At 55.1% G+C, this 19,028-nt stretch overlaps 1 protein-coding gene across 3 annotated transcripts; it reads right to left on the bottom strand.

Moving 5' to 3' along the window:
* Nucleotides 1-1,194: 1,194 nt before the first annotated feature.
* Nucleotides 1,195-17,418, bottom strand: P2RX5 (purinergic receptor P2X 5). 3 transcript variants are annotated; one of them, XM_061390733.1, is made up of 13 exons: nucleotides 16,703-16,916; nucleotides 12,531-12,681; nucleotides 11,810-11,881; nucleotides 11,461-11,536; nucleotides 11,275-11,371; nucleotides 10,931-11,011; nucleotides 10,540-10,678; nucleotides 9,922-10,058; nucleotides 9,400-9,493; nucleotides 9,222-9,287; nucleotides 6,949-7,031; nucleotides 5,885-6,037; nucleotides 1,195-4,517 (listed from the first exon to the last, which is right to left on the bottom strand). In XM_061390733.1, exons 1-13 carry the CDS (start codon nucleotides 16,837-16,839, stop codon nucleotides 4,448-4,450), a joined length of 1,356 nt encoding a protein of 451 aa, XP_061246717.1. In that variant the 5' UTR covers nucleotides 16,840-16,916; the 3' UTR covers nucleotides 1,195-4,447. The 3 variants fall into 3 exon arrangements, with proteins under 3 accessions (XP_061246717.1, XP_061246718.1, XP_061246719.1); XM_061390734.1 differs by lacking the exon at nucleotides 5,885-6,037 and having other exon boundaries at nucleotides 16,703-17,418; XM_061390735.1 differs by lacking the exons at nucleotides 5,885-6,037; nucleotides 6,949-7,031 and having other exon boundaries at nucleotides 16,703-16,906.
* Between the last annotated feature and the right edge of the window lie 1,610 nt (nucleotides 17,419-19,028).

Genomic DNA, 19,028 nt, shown 5'->3' on the forward strand with positions numbered 1-19,028 from the left:
ACTTAGTTATTATTGGCCTAACTATTGTTATTTTGTCTTCCTTGACTGTTTTCATTTCTTTCTGCATTTTCTCACTTCTCTGATTAATTCTTTGGAACTCAGGGAAGGCTCAGAGGCAGAAGTTTCTACAGACAGGAGGCAGGTAGAGAAGAGTCTGTCCTGGGAAGGCCACATAGGCTCTTGGCTCAATTACAGTTTGACCTTTATACTAACATATGAAGGGGGAGCCTTTGAAAGTTTTAGTTAGAAGTGATGTGATCAGATTGGAACTTTTAGAAAAAGAATCAGTTTTTGATCAGAAGGGGATCTGAAAGCTTGAAGCCAAGTTCCCTTTTACAGATAATAGGTGGCCTGTGACCAACAGCGGAGGCCCAGGCCTCCTGAATCCCATTTGGGTTCTGTATCAGATGCTTTCACATGAAGCTAAGAAGTGGCTGAGACGATAGCTTTGCCCATGTCTCCCAGTGACCACCTCTGAACTCAGTGGGCAGGGGTCGGTCCTGACACCGAGTAAGGGGGAAGCAGAGTGAGTCATGCTGCTGCTGCTGCTGCTAAGTTGCTTCAGTCATGTCCGACTCTGTGCGACCCCATAGATGGCAGCCCATCAGGCTCCCCCGTCCCTGGGATTCTCAAGGCAAGAACACGAGTGAGTTGCCATTTGCTTCTCCAATGCATGAAAGTGAAGAGTGAAAGTGAAGTCACTCAGTCGTGTCCAACTCTTAGTGACTCCATGGACTGCAGCCCACCAGGCTCCTCCGTCCATGGGATTTTCCAGGCAAGAGTAGTGGAGTGGGGTGCCATTGCCTTCTCTGAGAGTGAGTCCTTCTGGTGAGTAAATCAGTGATCTGATTTACTTAACCTTTCCTCTGTTGCTGAGCAGGAAGATTGTTTGAGATGCTCACTTTTATAAAAAAAATACAGCAGTGCATGTCTGTATCATCTTGAGGATGTTTAATCTACTAGAGCAGAAGCTAAAAACCTGATTTTAAATGCTAAGTACCACTTTTATCAGTGCCTTCCTGGTCCTTTAATGTTAGTGCATTTAAGAAGTTTCCTTACTTTAATTTGAATTTCTTTGCAAAGACAGTAAGGAAGGTAATATGTTGCTCACTGTTTCTTGTGTCTGCCTCTTTTGGTCATGTCTTTACATTGATGGGATGTCCATGAAAATATGAAAGATAAAAAAAGAGCACATTTAAAGTTAACACCTTTTTATTGTCTTATAGCCAAATTAAAATGTCAGAGAATGCATGTATTGGGCAGGACCCAGGAAATGCTTGCCATCCTCCCGGCTTTAATTCTGTGAACAGGCCTAAGGGGAAAGAGCTGGAAGAAAGGTGTCTTTTGTAGAGAGCATTCTTGGCTCCCCTGGAGAATATGCTCTGAGGAAAGTTGTACCACTTGGGGAGGAGAGGGGCAGGTTGGAACCAAGTAGACCAGACATCCAAGATGCCTCTCCACTTGGAGTGATGTAAGGACTTCCCGGGGCACTCAGAGACACCTGGAGGAAGTCACATTCCCCGTTTATGACTGGTCCCCAGGGGGTTAGCTAGCCATTGAGAGAGGAACTGATGGGGTTGAGAGGGGAGCAGAAAGGCATCCATGATGGATCAGTCCTGATGACCCTGCATCAGGAGTAAAGGGCACTCTGCTCTTTCAGTGGCTGGTCCCCATCATGTCACACTAATAGCACTTAATTTAAAACTTTCCTGTTGGCCAGCATCATGGTACTCCAAAGGCATGGAATAAGTCTGATTGTCAGGAAGACATTAGGCAGAGGGCTTTTAGGCCAAGGCTTGAACATAACCATAGACAATTCCTGTGATACTGAGATGTCAGCATGGACAGATCTGAGAGGCTGGCCTGGTCATCTTCCTGTGCCGAGGGAACGGGGCTTTCCCAAGTGTGAAACGTGCTCAGATTCCTGCTCCTCTTCTTCCCCCTTCAGAGTCAAGATTATGCGGGTGGTGGGGAGAACTGTGCAAAAGCCAGGGAACTGGTTATGTGTGACTATCCAGAAGCTGTGATGGGGGTCACAGGGCCATCTGTGCATGGGGCTCCTGACATCTAGTGGGGAAGCCACCAGGAAGGTTTTGCTGGACTTAAAGAAACAAGTCCTCTATGGCAGGAGGTTTAAAGGGGCAACCCTTAAAAGTAATGAATGCCCACGTGATGAAAGCGTCACAGAAGCTGCTCCAGACACACTGTTCATCCAGTCCTCGCTAAGTCCTCCTCATGTCTTTTCTACGTGTGGTTCCCTGACCTGGATGCTTCCCCTCACCTGGTTAGACTGTTACTAACCTTTCAGATTTCAACTCACATGTCACTTCCTTGTGGAAATCTGGCTGCGCCTCACTGAGGACTCTCGAAGCATCCCGTCCTGTTTGTGACTGGTGTGTGACCCCTAGACACTGGGCACCTGGGAGCAGAGGCCGTTTCTGTGCCGCTCGCCACTGCCATCAGCATTTGGTCCAACATGCGACACGAGAGGCACTCAATACTATTTACTGACTGGATGAATAACTGTAGGAAGACATTTCCATTCCAGTGTAAAACAAGTAGCACAGCTGTCTGCAAATTGTGTGGCTGCTGCCAAGCGATTCCAAAAACAGGTTAAAGGAAACCAGATCAACTTCTAAGCGGCTGGGACCCCTGCCCTTTGAACTCCCTTCCAGACATACAAGTAACAGGCTGTCTTGTTAAATCCAAGGGTTTGCCTTAGAGAGGGAGACACCACAGGAGATCACCTGCCTTTCTCACTTTCTTGTCAGAGCAGCAGTTTGAGCTTACTGACAGGTCGCCTGGCAGCCCAGGGGGAGGAGCTGCTTGCTCTCCAAGGGGTCCTCTTCTGTGAACCACGCCCCTCTGACCCTCTCCTCAAAGGCCCCAGCGGAAGGGGGCTTACTGCCCCCGCTGGGCAGAGGAGAGCCAGGGTCCTCACAGAGAATGCTCCCTGGAGGCAGGGCAAGTGCTCAGACAGCACCCGGGCTCGCGGGGAGACAGGCAGCACCGCAGGCCTTGGCCGCCCGGTGGTTCCAACAGTGATGGAGCTCTAGGCCCTTCCCCTTGTGCAGGGGCTCCCCAGCCCAGCACATTCCATCTCGTCCGACAGCAGGGACTTGGTCTGAGTGCAGGCGGCAATGTTCATTTCCTGAGGGAAGACATGAGTAACCCAGTGGATTCTCAGCAAGACTGGTGAGCCTCTTGGAATTGGTAGCACAGGTTGCCTTGGGGAACAGGGGTGGAAGAGAAGCTTTTCACTTCTGTTCCTCTGTACCTCTTAAGTTTTGAATCATTTAAGTATGACCTACTCAAAATAATTTGAATGAATTGAGCATAATGTCACTTTCCCAGGGCAGGGAAGGAGGGAATCTGCTTGGTCTCGAGGTAACTTCAGTGTCAGTGTGACCCGGAAATTGACACCACCCACCAAAGCAGGCCTTTTCAGAGCCAGGCCTTGCATATCTCCTCAAGCACTGCTTCTCAAACTCACATGCACATGAATCACTTGGGAATCCTGTTGAAATGCAGGTTCTGATTGGGGGGGGGGTGAGGGAGGGCTGAGACTGCATTTCTAACAAGCACCTAGGTGATGCCCGTGCTGCGAGTCCATGGACCACGCGTTGAACAGCAGTGCTTTACAGCGACTGAGGGAGGGGGTCAAGGACCAGCTTACTTACAGCTGTTCCACTTGACATCGAGCACCATCCATCATCTCATTATCCCTTCAGATGGGGCCTTAGAGGAAGGGAAGCCGAGCAGGGAAAAACAAGCCCAACAGAACAGCGAGAGCCCAACCACACAGGCAAGCACATCTCCCATTGGGGTGAGACGCTGTCCCCAGGCTCCCCGAGGCCCCCCTCGTCCCCTCGTGGCCGGCTGCCTCCTCACAGGTCCAGTCCTTTAGTCCTTTGCTGGTCGCCTCCTTGGACACCTTTAAATTTCACCCCTGGGGGCAAGGCCAGATGTCCGCTTGGAAGTTGACCAAGGTCTTTCTGTGAGGAGCCATCATTTGCTCTGAGGGTTTCAGAGCTAATGGTACAGGTCTCAGCTAGCGGCTGGAGGCAGGCCAGAGTGTGGGGCCCAGCTGTCCTGTCCATCAGCTCCGAAGGGAATTAGATGAGTGCTCCCCTCCCTGAGGGCCGGGTCAGTGTCTCATTCAAGCATCTTTTGGACAGGGTCCAGCCCACAGCCGGCATCAAAAACTGTTTACCACATGGATGAATGAGTAACTGAATGCGCTTTAGGGCCTCTTCTGCATGAGCCACTGCGCCCACTGGGAGGCTCCCCCTCCCCACACACATAACAAGAAGCTTGTAGCAAGATCCCAAAGTGCAGGAGAGGTGCTGTCCCTGGAGGCCTGGTTCCATGTGGACGACGACAGGACTCTTCCCACTTCAGAGGTGTGGACAATTGTCCTAAATCTGCTCTCAGCCAACATCCCTGGCTACGCCTCCACGGTCTGCAGGCTCTGCAGCTGCTCCACATTCACCTTTCCGTTCCCCTGGTGGCCGGACCTGTGTGGGCAAGTGGGGGCACACAGGACAGCTGGGGCAGGGGTGGTCTCCCTAAGGGCAGACTCAGCCCGCAGAAGCTTCTGGCAGGCAGCGCTGCAGGCAGTGAGCACTGGCAGAGAGCGCAGTCTGATGCTCGGGCTGAGGCCTCTGGAGCTGCACCAGCAATGAGCAGCAACCACCTCGGGTGGGGGGCCCTCCTGAGCGACTCCCCCCCCGACACCCACAGCAACAGTTGAGGCTTGCCAAGACCAGCAAGGCAACCACTCTTCCCTCTCGCATGTGAAGGAGCACAGGCGAGCACCCAGGAAGTGGCACTCAGCTCAGGGAGTGTGTGGGAGGGCTGCTGGCACAAGCCTACCCGGCAGGTCCCCCAGCGTCTCCCTCTGTCTTTCCCCACACCTCTCCCTACTTGCCTCCCCTCTGGTCCTGGCTCACTTCTCTGTCTCCCCCTGCCCACGCTCAACTCCCCACTGGAGGCTGCCAATCGCTGAGTCAGCAGAGAATGAACGCTCAAGGCAGATGGCACCCAGCCCAGGTCAGTGAACCCCTCTGACACAGTTGACAGGAGAGTCAGGGAACCCTGCTCACTGGGCCAGAGGGGCCCCTGTGTCCAACACCCCTGGATCAAAGGGTGATCAAGCCCAGAAAGGGCCAGGCGCCTGCCCAGGGGCACACAGTGAGGCAGAAGCAAAGCAAGCCCCAGGGCTGCCTCCCTTGCCAGGCTGCCCGGGGCAGCGTTCCAGGGAAGGGTGGCCTGCAGGCCACCTGTCAGCACAGCCACCGCCATCCTGAGGCTCGGGCAGCTCCAGAATGTCCACATCAGAGAGGAGCACAGGGGAGGCAGCTCTGACAGGAGTAGAGGAAGGAAGGGCTCGGTAAGGTCAAATAACCTGATGGAGAAGGACTGGATTCTAGGAGCACACTGCCCAGGTTCAAGTCCCAACTCTGCCATTTATTAGCCATGTGACTGAAGCAAGTTACTTGACCTTTCTGTGTCTCACTTTCCTCATTAGTAAAATAGGGACTGTTGGTGACCATCTTATTAGGGTGCTGAAATGAGCTCCGGGCTCAGCACAGTGCCCAGCAGAGGAAGCCTGAGTGCATGTTAGTGCGTTGCTGTTGTAGTGCTGGGGCAGCATAGTGGCAGGCAGGTCTGTGGTCACCGGGGGTTGGGGGATGATGGGGATCGTGGAGGAGCTAAAGCGCCAACCACCAGCACCCCTCCTCCCAGAGTCCAGCTTGGATGGGCTCCGTGAGGTCCCCCGCACCCTGCCTTGTGGCCAGGTCACCCAGAGCCGGGAGCACGGTGGCAGCTGGGCTGTCTCCACAGGCCTCCTTCCTGGCCCTTGGCTGGGCAGCCCCCTCACCTGGCGGGCTGGAGGAGCTGCCCACACACACAGCCATTCTCCTTCTGGGCGCCGCCTTCATCCTGCGCCTCTGGCTGCTCCGCCAGCCCCGCTGCGTCCGGGGCCACGCTCTGCTGTGAGGACTCTGCCATTTGGGCGAGGACCTCTAGGTCCCTGGGCAGGACATGACCTGTTAACCCTGGCCTGGGGGCCCTGGGCGTGACCCCCTCCCTGGGACTGGCGTGCCACTTGCCCTGCAGGGGGCGCCCCTCTTCCTCCAGCAGCTCTGCAGGGTGGCAGGTACAGTCAGGGCTCAGGGCTCAGCCTGAGAACCAGGGCTGGGGGTCAGTCCAGACAGAGGAGGCAAGCTGGCCCCCTGTCCCATCCCAGGGGGTGGCAGGACTGAGGGAGCACCCAGTGCCTTTCCCGAGCCCACCAGCTGCAATTCCCCGTTCCCATCCCACTCCTCCAGAAAGCCTTCCCCAAGGCCTGGCCAGAGCCCCTTGCCCCTTCCTGTCCACCCAGCTCTCAGGATTTCCCACTCACACTAGAGTCTGCTCTTCTGAATACACACACACAAACCCCACCGAGCCCACTGCCCAAGAGAGCCTGGAAATAGGCCTCTGTAGTGGGGGGTAGGGGGACTCCATTTATTTTTCCTTCCTTTACCACTCCAGCTTCCCTCAACCCCAGCCCACCAGGACCACCAAGTCCAAGAATCCTAAAATTACAGGTGCTGGAAGACACTCTATGTAAACCAACACTCCTGTCTCACACAGAGAGAAACTGAGGCCCAAGGAGGCCTGGGGAGACAGCGGCAGAGCCAGGCCTGGAAACCAGGTCTCCTTCCCATGGCCTTTGGTGGCCTTCTCTTCTGCTGGCTGCTCCGAAGCAGAATCCAGTTCTGTAGAGCTGGTACTCAGAACATTGCACCTTCCCCAGCCCTTCCAAGATGGCTCCCAGCATTTAGCCCTGCCTCTACCCCACAAACGTCAACAGAAAACCAGGGTCAGAGTTCTGAGCCATGGAGGGAAACACTGACCTAGTGGGCTCCCCTAGGGCCACCGGGAGGAAGCGTAACTGACCTCACTTCCTCGTATTTCTTGTCTCGATAAAAGTGGCTCTTTTTGATGAAGTAGATGAGTACCAGGTCACAGAAGAAAGACCCCTGTAAAAGAGTGGAGGTCCCTGACTCAGTGCGCCAGGCCACTTGACACCAATAGGTGAGGGCGCTGAGCTCAGAGGCTCCTTTGTCCAAGGCCACAAAGCCGGCCCACCGTGCAGCCAGCCAGCCTGTGGTCCATCTGCTCTGTCAGGCCAAGCACCTCTGCGCTGCCTTGACCCCTCGCAATCACATCTTCAGCCAGTGTTTGCTCAGTGCTCACCAGTGCCAGGCACTGCCCTGGGGTACAGGGAGAGGTAGGACAATGGCACCCTTGGGGGACCCCCCGCCCCCGCCTCGGGTGCAGGAGACAAGCATGTAAATGATAAGCGACCTGTCCCGTGATGGGAAGAGAAGCAGAGAGAAGATGGAACTTTACGCAGCCTCGAGGGTCCTCTGGGCCGAGTCTTGAGTCTGAATTGGATTTTATTTAAGACAGAAGGAAAAAAGCTCAGCAAAGAGCCAGCTTGTCATGCCTGGGAACCCGGGCAGGACACAGAAATGCAGCACTGTGGGAAGATCCCTCTAGTAGTCACATGGGTTGGAGGGTATCTGAACAAGAACACCACAGCAGGGGCCAAGGAAAGAGGAGGAGGCCTGAGCAACCCAGCAGAACGACTGACACCTGAACATGAGCTCTTCAGACCAGACCAGATGGTGCAAATACCGGTCTCCTCCACCAGAGGGCAACTCCACCCAGAGCACAGACAGAGCGGGTGGGAGAGGCCTGAGGGACAGTCCCACAGGTGAACCTGGGCACTGCACACCTTTTCTTTTTTCCCCCTCCAGATGTCAAAAGGGTTATCAATTCATTGTTCCATAGAGAGCACTCCTCACACCCCCACCCAGCCTCTACCACTTTTCCCGTTACCTGCATCCCACAGGACGTCCCCAGATGCCCATGTTCTGATATATGCACATCATAAGAAAGAGGCCTGAACATGACCCCTCTCTACATACACACACATACAGGGCTCCCCAACAATATTGTCTGCAGTTAAAAAGGAGTCATTTGGGGCCCCCTTTCATCCACTGACCCATCTCTCAAGAGCATGGCTTCGTTGAGTCCTGTTATAGGACACGGTGTTTCTGGTCTCAATAAAAAGTCAGTCCTGGGTCCTCCTGGTGGAGAAGGCAATGGCACCCCACTCCAGTACTCTTGCCTGGAAAATCCCATGGACGGAGGAGCCTGGGAGGCTGCAGTCCATGGGGTCGCTAAGAGTTGGACACGACTGCACGACTTCACTTTCACTTTTCACTTTCATGCATTGGAGAAGGAAATGGCAACCCACTCCAGTGTTCTTGCCTGGAGAATCCCAGGGATGGGGGAGCCTGGTGGGTTGCCGTCTATGGGGTCACACAGAGTTGGACACGACTGAAGCGACTTAGCAGCAGCAGGTCCTCCTGGAAGCCTCCAGGGGAGCTGTTGTGACCTCCTAGGCAGAGGAACCAGGGACAAAGCTGCCAGAAATCTCAATAAGGGGCTCACTGGGGTGGATGCAAGCCACTCACTGATAACTCCCTTGTATTTAAAAAACTTCCAGAAAAAAAAGGGGGGGCATGAAAGGTCAGGAATAAGCCTTTCCCTGCCCTCCAGTGCTACATCCCCTCCTGTGGCCCCTCTGCCCAGCTGAAGTTCAGAACAGACCCGAGGAAGGACCACAGCCCGACTTCCCTGCCTCTCATCTTTTTAGTCCCTGTGATTCACAACTCGGGGCAGTCTGGCAATGCCTGCACACGTTTTTGGCCAGCACAATTGTGGGGGAAGTTGCTTTCGACACCTCATGGGGAGAGGCTGGGGATGCTGTTAAACACTCTACAACGTACACGATCACCCCACAAAAAAAGTTATCTGGCCCAAAATATAAACGGGGCCATGGCTGAGAAGCCCTGTATATCGCCAGATCTGCCTCGTTTTAGTGGAAGTGGAGACAAGGCTGTGGAGGATTCCGGAGAACCCCCAGCTGCTGAGCCACAGGCAGAAGCCTCTAGCTCTGGAAAGAGAATCCCAGGCAGGCGCTGACACCGGGGGCCGCCAGAGGGGTGTGAAGTCCCAGGAAGCCCTCTTCACCCCGTCCCGCACTGACCTCCCCGGCTCCGATTCCTTCTGGAGCACTGGGACAGCTCTCTCCCCTGGGCAGTGCCCGCTCCCCCTGCGGTGCTCCGAGGGTCAAGGGGGAGGGGAGAGGTACTCACCACTCCCATGAGTGCCACCCCTGAGCCCACGTTGATGATCGTGGGGATGATGTTGAACTTGCCAGCCTGGAGCAGAGAGACAGGGTGAGGCACAGTGGGGTCACCAGGGACTCCACCAGAGCCAGCCCAGACACCCCCGCATGGCCCACCCTCCCAGAAGGGAGCCTCGCCCACACACCTTGCCATTTACCATCACATCGAAGCGGATCCCGTAGGCTTTAAACAGCGTGCGGAACTCCACCCCAGCTGCGTCTCGGTAGTACTTGGCAAACCTGGGGGAGACACGGCTCAGCCTGCCTGGGCCTTTCCTGTTTTCAGTGCAGGCTCGGCTGCCTTGGAGATTTATAAACCCACCCACCCCGGCACCCTGGCTCTCAGCAACCCCAGGAAAGGCTGGAGACCCTCTTGCTTATGTGACATTAAAGGTTCGTTCCGATCTTTGAAGTTCTTGCCAGACAGTCCCCAAAGGGTGAAGGCTTTCCCACCACTGCTGGGCCAACCTGGGGCCACCAGGCACCGATGGACCTGGCCCAGCCCTCCGCTCCAGGGCAGCTCCAGAGCCATGGCAGGAGTTTCCCAGAGGCACCCTGGCTGCCTCCCTGCACCTCCCACTCTGACACCCACCCCCAGGAAGGGGTGTCATAGGGCTGGCACCCAGGGAAGGACAGGGTCATAAGGTGGCAGGCTTAGCGCCAGGTACCTGAAGTTGTACCCGGAAGAGATAGAGTTTCCTGAAAATCTGTTGTCCAGACGGTTAAAGTAATAGCGAGGGTAACATTCAGAAGGCGCTTTATCAAGATCACAGTCCCATTCAATCTGAATTCCTATCACGCCGCCCTTGATGCAAAAGAGACATGAGTCAAGGCCCAGAACTTTCTGGAGGTGGACAGAAGTCACAAGTCAGCTCTTCATGGAGAGCTTGGGTAAGGGCTCAGCTCCACTGCAGCATCCTTCTGGAAGGATGGTGGAAGGCCCAGGGTTCACATTTCTGGAGTGGCTGAGAAGAAGCATCACCCACAGCCCACATCTCCTGCTCCACGCCCCAAGGAGAAGGGAATGACCAGAGTGAGCCCCCGCGTGGCACTGGCAGCTCACAGCAGAGGACTTAGAACCAAACGCAGGTGCGAGTGTGCCCCTCAGCAAGTGTGGCATAGCTGACTGCATCACAGCCGATGCTGAGAGAGCAGGTCCATGGGCAGGTTACTGCAGGGCCGGCTCCTCCTGTGGGTCCTCCTCCACCCTGCCTCCTCATTGCAGAGCCCAAGCCCACAGCCCTCGGCCCCGGGGAGGGGGGGCTCCCTGAGCACACACCACCCACCTGCACCGCTATCTCCTGGAAGTTGCTCCCCGTCCAGCTGACCACAGAGCCCAGTCGGAAGATGGGGCAGTAGGGGTTCTCGGGGCTAAACTTACAGGACTTCAGGAAAGTTCTGTCTGTGGTGTCCAGCACATTGGTCCTGGGTGGAGGCCATGAAGAGCCAGGGGAATAAAGGTGAGACTTGCTGTTCCCAAGCCAGAAATGGCCTGACCCAGGAGCCACTGGACCCCTCGCCCAGCCCAGACTGAGCCCTTGACTTAGCCCTACCCCAGTCCTGATTAATTCCTCCACCCCAACATCCGCCACAGCAGAGGAAAGGGTGCCCCTTCGAGGCCCAGTGGTTCATTCACACATAGCGTCACACACACACCATGCACACGGGCCCACGTACTTGGAGAAGTTGAATTTGGGGAAACGAATGAAGTTCTTTATGTAAACAGTGAAGTCTTTCGCTTCGCCCAGGAGTGGCTTCCTGAAAACAAAGGCAGGAGAGCCTGTTCAGGGGGCCCTGCCCGCCCCATGCTGAGGCTGAAGCCTGCCTGCCCATGGGTGCCCCGAAGCCTTTGCAAAGGACAGTTAATTCAGTCATGTTGGATTGGCCGTCGGGCCTTTGTGGGGTGTCCCAGCTCCTCCCCCAGAATGAGGACTCCGAGTGGACGTGTCTCCACCATCAGGCTGGGACCCACTGCCCAGGACTGGGTGACTCCTCAGGGTCCCAAGCTTATAGCTACTCACGTTGGCCTGGATCTTGTCTCCACCGGGCACCAGGCGAAGATCTCACAGGTGCCCTTCTGTGCGCTCCCCTCCCGCAGGCAGCGGCCCGTCCTCACTCCTGCAGGGGGAGGGGGACAAGCACAGTGCCAGGAACCTCCCGGCTCCAGCCCCTCCCTGACCCCCAGCCCTGGCCGCTCCAGGCCTCACCATTTCCAGCCGCAACAGGCTCCCCAGGAGGGCAGTCGCTGTCCTCATAGCACAGGGCATCGGGAACACTTGCACTCTGCCAGGAGAGAGAGCACCTGGGCTGGGGTGCCCCTTCTCAGATCCAGGTCCCACCCCAGGGGGAGGACAGGGGCTCCTCCCTTGCCTGGGGCCACACATGCCTTGGGAACCTGCTTCTCCCCTGAACCGTGCAGGCATGCACACCAGTACACACATTCCCGCCGCGGGCCCTGGGAGGGGGTAGAAACCCCTGCTTCAGGAGAGAGGTGGGCCCCAAGCACTGCCTGTACCTCTCCCATCCCCACTCCCTGCTCTCAGCACCGAAACACACCTCAGCACAGGTTTCCTGCCGCTGGTTGGGGGTCACGACCAGGTTGGTGATTACGAAGAAGACGTTCTCTCCCTGAGAAATCAGAGCGGGGTTGAGGAGCCCCTTCCTGCCATCTGGGGTCCCTCCTTCCCAGAGCTGCCTGGCAGGTGTTAGGGACTCTGCACGGGTACTCAAAACGCTGGGGCCACAAAATCAGTGGACCCCACCCACGTGCCCACTGGTCTCAGAGTCCCTGAGTAGGTGTCCTTAGATGGGTCTCTCACGCCCACAACCCCAAGCCATGCTGACCTCAGCCCCCAGGGTCCAAGCTGAGCTCCAGGAGGGGAGAGAGAAGGGGCAGTGAGGCCAGGCCAGCCCTGGCCCAGGAACTGTGACCAGGCCAGGGAACTGCTGCCGGGGGCAGTGGCCAACATAAAGGTGGGGCTCCTGGTGTCAGACCTGCCAGCTCACACAGGCAGGGAAGGTCTCTGGGTCCCACTTGGTCTCAACAGGATCAGGGTTTGTTGCAAACAGAGCAGCCCCGTAAGGCACAGTCGAGGAGTACAGGGGTTTGGTGCGGGGGGAAGGACCTGGGTAGAGTCTGTCTGCAAACCTTGCAGCCGTCACAGGCCAAGGGAGACAGTGAGTGGAGGCCCCTGAGTCCCCAAGCAACTTCCCACATGACCCGTCCAGAGCCAGACCCTGCCGGCCTGGGTACCCCTGTGCTGGGTGGGGCTCAGACCTGGGGTGGGATGACATAGTCAGCAACATCCCAGAGCCGCTCCCCAAGCTCCGAGGTGTTGGTGAAAGTCACGCCTTTGACTTTGGTGATGATGCTGCTCTGCAGGGACGTGTCCGTGTCTTGGTAACACTTCTTCACCAGGAACACCCAACTGCAGGGAGGGGCAAGCAGGTGGGCATCAGCCTCCTGTTGCCCTCAGGAAGTCTCCCCAGACGCCAGGGCGCAGAGAGGGCAGGCTTGGGGCTTCACCCTTCCCACCCGCTCCTGGGCAGGAGTCACAACTCCCACCGCTGCCTGAAAGCCAGCCCTGCAAACAGTGGAGGAGGCAAGCAGCCCCAGAAGGGAGAGGCTGCTGCTGTCAGGGACCAGGGCCCTGCCGCCCACTCATCCCCACTTGTCACATGACCTCGGGCGAGCCAGTGAACTCTGGGGGTCAACACAGGGCTAACGGCACCTCCCTTCAATTAAGGGGCATGGGGTACAACCTAGAACTAATCATGAGGAGACCGCAGACATATCCAAACTGAGGGGACTCTACAAAACCAGAGCGCAAAATCCTACACTCTGAGGCTTCCCTGGTGGTCCAGTGGTTAAGAATCTGCCTTGCAATACAGGAGACGCCGGTTCAATCCCTGGTCTGGGAGGATCCCGCGTGCCACGGGGCAACCAGGCCCAAGCACCACAATGGCCTAGAGCCTGAGCTCCACAACAAGAGGAGCCACCACAATAAGAGGCCCGAGCACCCCAACCAGGGAGTAGCCTGTGTGCAGCAGTGGAGACCCAGGGCAGCCAGAAGTCAGTAAACAGTTTTTTTTTTTAAATCCTATACTCTGACACCCAAAACACAAGCAACAAATGGAAAAAAAGAGAGAAAAATAATGGACTTGGTCAAAATTAAGAACTTTTTTTGTGCATCAAAGGACACTATCAATAAAGTGAAAAGACAACCCATAGAATGGGAGAAAATATTTGTGAGTCACATTATCTCATGAGGGTCTAGTACCCAGAATATACAAAGTCTTACAACTCAAGGGTAAAAAAGACAAATAAATTTAAATGCCTTTAAATTTAAATATGGGCTAAGGATGTGAATTGGGAGGATCAGCTGGAGAAGGAAATGGCAACCCACTGGAGAATCCCATGGACAGAGGAGCCTGGCAGGCTATGGTGCGTAAGCTCTCAAAGAGTCAGACACGACTGAAGCAACTTAGCACCCAAGGATGTGAACAGACATTTCTTCAAGAAAGACACACAAATGGCCGACATGCCCCTGAAAAGATGCTTAACATCTTTAGTCATTAGGGAAATGCAATAGAAACCACAATGAGAGAGTACTTCACACCCAATAAGATGGCTGTAGTCCAAAAAATAGAAAATAACAAGTGTTGGTGAGGATGCAGAGAAACTGGGGCTCGCCGGTGGGATGTACAACTGTACAGGCGCTGTGGGAAGCAGATGGGCAGTTGTGACCCAGCAATTCCATCCCCAAGTGTGTGAGACAAGGGAAAATGTATGTCCACACGAAAACGGACACGTGAATGTTCTCGGCAGAATTATTCATAATAGGCAGAAAGTAAAAACAATCCAAGTCCAATCAATCTGTCCAACAATCATCTGTCCAACAGATGAATGCATAAACAAATGTGGCGTCTGCATCCAATGAGATATTATTCAGCCCTTGGAATGATTCACTGACACAGGCTCCAACATGGACAAACCTTGAAAACATGGTGCTACGGGAAACAGGCCAGACGAAAAAGGCCACATGTTGTGATGATTTGATTTATATGAGAAGTCCAGAATAGGCAAGTCTATAGAGACAAAAAATAGATAAGCGGTTGCCAAGGGATGGAGGTAGGGGAGAACTGCAACTGACTGTAAATAGACACAATCTATTTTGAGGGTGATGGAAACATCCTAGAATTAGATAATGGTGCTGGCTGTACAACACTGTGAATGTACTAAAAACCACTGAATTGTATAACTTAAAAAGGCTAAAATGATGAATTACATGCTATATGAATTTTACCTCAATTTAAAAATGGTTTTAAAAAGATCCTGTACTCTAAAACATGTCAGAGTCATAGATACAAAGACAGACTCGGGAGTGATTCCAGAGTAAAGGAGACAGGACAACTGGATACAAGGCATGATTTCAGATTTTCTTTTCCTATAAAGGTAACTTAGGGGACAATTTACAAAAGGTCTATTGCTTAGGTGATAATATTATTTCAATGTGAATTTCTAAGTTTTCATGCCTGCAACCTATTCAACAGAAACAATTGCACATATATATACACACAGAGAAACAGGTAAGGACAACACAAATGAAGTACAACGTTAACATTTGGGGGAATCAAGGTGAAAGGCATTAAAAACGTCTGTAGTACTCTTAGAACTTTTCTGTAAGTACAAATTAATCAAATATATATATAAAACTAGTCCATTCTGAAGGAGATCAGCCCTGGGATTTCTTTGGAAGGAATGATGCTAAAGCTGAAACTCCAGTACTTTGGCCACCTCATGCGAAGAGTTGACTCATTGGAAAAGACTCTGATGCTGGGAGGGATTGGGGGCAGGAGGAGAAGGGGATGACAGAGGATGAGATGGCTGGATGGCATCACTGACTCGATGGACGAGTCTGGGTGAACTCCGGGAGTTGGTGATGGACAGGGAGGTCTGGCGTGCTGCGATTCATGGGGTCACAAAGAGTCGGACACGACTGAGCGACTGAACTGAACTGAATATATAAAAATATATATATATATATATTTTTTAATAAGATGGGACATGTAAATTGCTTAGTACAGTGAGTACCAGGCACAGAGGAGAAGTTCAATGAACACATCAACTTATTACTGATGTTACTGTTAGTTAGAAATTGTGCAGGTGAACCTTCGGTAAAGCTGGAAACACTGAGGCCAGGAGAGGGCGGGAAGCCGCCTTCCAGAGGTCCCGCAGGACGCCCTGCCCCTCTGGGGTGCCAGGAAGAGTTCTCTGTACAGCAGGCACCAACCAGGACCCTTCCACCCTCGTCTCTGGAAGCACAGCTGGCATGGCCCATCTCCAAGGACCTCTGAGAGGGTTGAGACCCTTGAGCCAAACAGCTGTTTTAGTGGGGACACAATGGGCCCAGCCTGGACACAGACATTCAGCAACAACATCCACTCGTTCACTTCACATCTGGTTCCCTAAGCAGTTCAGGGATGGCAGGCAGGCCCCGCCCTCAGGGCATTCCCAGAATGGCAGGGAGTCAGCACAGACACTAAACAAATGATCCCCTGAATGAGCATATAATTACACTGGGATTTCTGGGGAGGAGCCTGTGAGAAGCCAGGTGTGAAAGGGACCCCTGGCTGAGGAGCAGCACCAAGAAAAAGCCTTCAGGTGGAGACAGCCAGATGCCTCAGGGATGAAGCCTTCTGGTTGGAGCAAGGTGAGGTCAGGACTGCCCTCCCAAAGGGGCAGGAAGTAGGAGGGACTCCACGGCAGTAACTGCGGAAGTAAAAGACGCGCATCTCCTCTCCACCTATCCCCTCCCTGCTTGGGGGTGAGGGCTCTAAACCCCTGGCTGACCCCAAAGAGCTGCCCTCTCAGCTGATGGTGCCAGCTCCTGCGGGGCAGGAGAGGTGGGTGCCAGAGAGGATCGAGGGATCCCAGCAGGACCCCTGGCCCCGGCTGGGGCGAGCTGACCAGCAGGGAGTTCAGGGACACAACACCAGGCTCATGAGTTGCCCAGCCCCAAGCCTGGCACTGAGCTCAGTGATTATAAATAACCTACCCAGTGCTGGGGCCATTCCAGACCAGGCCCAGGGAGGCGGCAGGGACAGCTGAAGCCCAGCCCCCTGCATCCTCACCCCCTGCCCAAAGCCCTAATGCTGGGGCCCCAGCCCTGAGGAAGGAGCCGACCACGGCAAGTCTGAGAAATGAGAGGACCCAGGAGCCCCTGGCACATCTCATCACCTCCTGAGCCGGTGGGGGAGTTGAGGCCTCCTTCCTTAGCCCCCACCCTTACACCCACGGGTACAAGAAGGGTCCCCTCCAGAAGCAGAGTCCCAGACCCCAGTCACAGGGCACCCCAGGCGTCCACACACCAATTCCCAAGCTCCGGAGGCCACCGCTGCCGCCCCCGGCTGACCCTGCCCCCTCCCCAAAGCTCCCAGAGAACTCACACCACCAGGTAGGTCAGGATGGAGACCTGCAGCAGCCGGTAGAGCAGGCCCACCTTCTTGTTCTTGGCGATGACGTACTTCTCCGTCTTGTAGTCGAAGAGCGACTGGTAGAGCCCCTTGCAGCCCGCCTGCCCCATGGCTCCGGCTCACCTGGCCGGCGATCGCGCGGCCGCACGTGTGGCGCATGGAGCCGCCCCCGTCCGCCCGCCGCCCGGCCCCCAGCTTGGGCCCCGCGGCCGCCGGGTACACGGCTCAACGCGCGGGGCCGGCTGCTGGCGAGGCTGCGGCAGCGCCGCCGGAGGCCAGGCGGGGACCTCGGACCGCGACCTTGCCGCCTCCTCCCCGGACAGTGACAGCGACAGCGCCGGACCGCCGCCCGCCCTGCCCTGCGGCGGCCCTCCCGGCGACCGCCGCGCGGGAGGGACGCGCTGAGAGGGGCTTCTTTGGAAGCAACCCCCGCTCTTTCCGCCTCCCAAAGAAATCCCGGGGGTTCCTCCTATTGAATAGACGGGGCAACTGAGGCCCCCGGGGCGGGGGTGGGGGCGGGTACCTACAGCACAGGAAGTGCGGGTGGGCAGGATAAAGAGCAAGATGGGGGGAGACTAGACTTGTCAGACGCGCGGCTCCCGCCTCGGCTGTAACGAGGTGCGTGTTCCTACTGCAGCAGCTGCGGCCGGTTTAAACCCCGCAGTCCCCAGGAGTCGGCGGCCAGGACAGGGAGGAGGGGTGGGGTGTGGTGGGGTGTGGTGGGGGCGGGGAGACAGGCAACCGAGGCCTGGGATCTTAAAATATGTCTGGAGAGAAGGCGGGTGCCAACTGTTTGAAATGTTCCCAAGGCAAGAGAGGGGACCTAATCTAAGCTTCTAAATCTGTCACCCTCACAACACGTGAAATTAAATTGGAGGTGGTGAGAACGGAGATGAGGACAGCTCTGAGATCAGGTTTGGACCCTGGGGTGGCCAAAGAGAGAGACTCGGGGTCCTGGGCGAGTTTCGAGTGCATGTGTGTGGGGCTGTGCACGCGTTGTTTTCTGCATCTCAGGCATTACCATCCTGCAGTCTGACCGGAAGCCGCCCTGCCCCTCTCCGTGGCCTGGCCCTCACACACCAGTGAGAAGTCCCTTCCCTGAACCACAGGCTCTGGGAGTCAGAAGTTGGAAGGGACCCTAAACTTCACCAGGTGTGATCTTCTCTCAAAGAAAACGCCCCAAGGCAGCAGGTCTCCAGTTTTAGTGAGCCTGGGCATCATTTGGAAGAAAAATGCAAATTCCTGGGCACTGCGCCTAATATTGTCATTCTCTTAAGACTAGGATGGAGCCTGGGAATCTGTATTTTGCCCTCAAACTGCCATTTAGGAAGCACTGAGTTTTGCATCTGTTCATCAGTTTCAACTCAAATGCCAGTTCCTTTTTTTTTTTTTTAAAAAAGGCCTGTTCTTACTACCACTCACTAAAGCAGCCTCCACCCCAACTACTTTCTACCCCATTACCCCTCTTATTCCCTTAGAGGCCCTGTCCCTCATCCACTTATTGCCTGTGTCCCCCTCTAAGACCATAAGCTCCAGGAGGACAGGGCCCTTGCCTTTAGGCATCTCTGCACCCCACGGCCACTGCTGTGCCTGCCATAAAATAAGTCAGTGTTTGTTGAGTGAATTCAGGCCTGATTTTTTTAAACCCAGAGAGGATTCCAGCTGCTGCTCCAATTATGACTGGGGATTTTGGAAGTTGACATCATCCTGGCAGAAAGGCTTAGGAATTGTCACCTGGCCTCCCTCTCTCCCTCAGGGCCTCTCAGCTGGTGCAGTGGTAAAGAATCCGCCTGCCTCTGCAGGAGATGCAGGAGACGTGGGTTTGATCCCTGGGCTGGGAAGGTCCCCTGGAGAGGGAAATGGCAGCCCACTCCAGTATTTTTGCCTGGAGAATCCCATGGACAGAGGAGCCATGGGGTCTCGAAGAGTCAGACATGACTGAGGACGCACCATGTACTCCTTCCCTCTCCTGCCAGCCTCTCCCTTAGCCCTCCCTCTCATGGCTCTCCGACAACCTGCTCATTTGCCCTCCAGTGTGGGCAGCCCCTCCTGATCTCCCCATGGCCCAGCCAAAGCCAGGCTGCAGTTTCTGACAGAACGTTCTAGAGGCTTCAGACATGACGTGAGGGATGTCCAGAGGGGAAAGGGCTCTTCTCAGAGGTGTGGCCAGACTCTCCCATGTGGGCGCCCTCACAGCTTCTTAAGCTAAACCCAGACCCATTAGTGGCTCATGATAGCAATTTCCTGGGTTCCAACCAGTATATTCACACACACACAAAAAAAAAACATTAGAGTATGT

This window comes from Bos javanicus, chromosome 19 (genome assembly GCF_032452875.1).
Source record: "Bos javanicus breed banteng chromosome 19, ARS-OSU_banteng_1.0, whole genome shotgun sequence".
Classification (NCBI taxonomy): domain Eukaryota; kingdom Metazoa; phylum Chordata; class Mammalia; order Artiodactyla; family Bovidae; genus Bos; species Bos javanicus.

What these genes read in the sequence shown, in the direction of transcription:
- P2RX5 (XM_061390733.1), bottom strand. Translation starts at nt 16,839, where the DNA reads ATGGGGCAGGCGGGCTGCAAGGGGCTCTACCAGTCGCTCTTCGACTAC. An exon ending in ATCCTGACCTACCTGGTGGT is followed by an intron (nt 12,682 to 16,702) that starts GTGAGTTCTCTG and finishes CCCTCCCTGCAG; the next exon opens with TTGGGTGTTCCTGGTGAAGA. An exon ending in GGCAGGAAACCTGTGCTGAG is followed by an intron (nt 11,537 to 11,809) that starts GTGTGTTTCGGT and finishes CTCTCCTGGCAG; the next exon opens with AGTGCAAGTGTTCCCGATGC.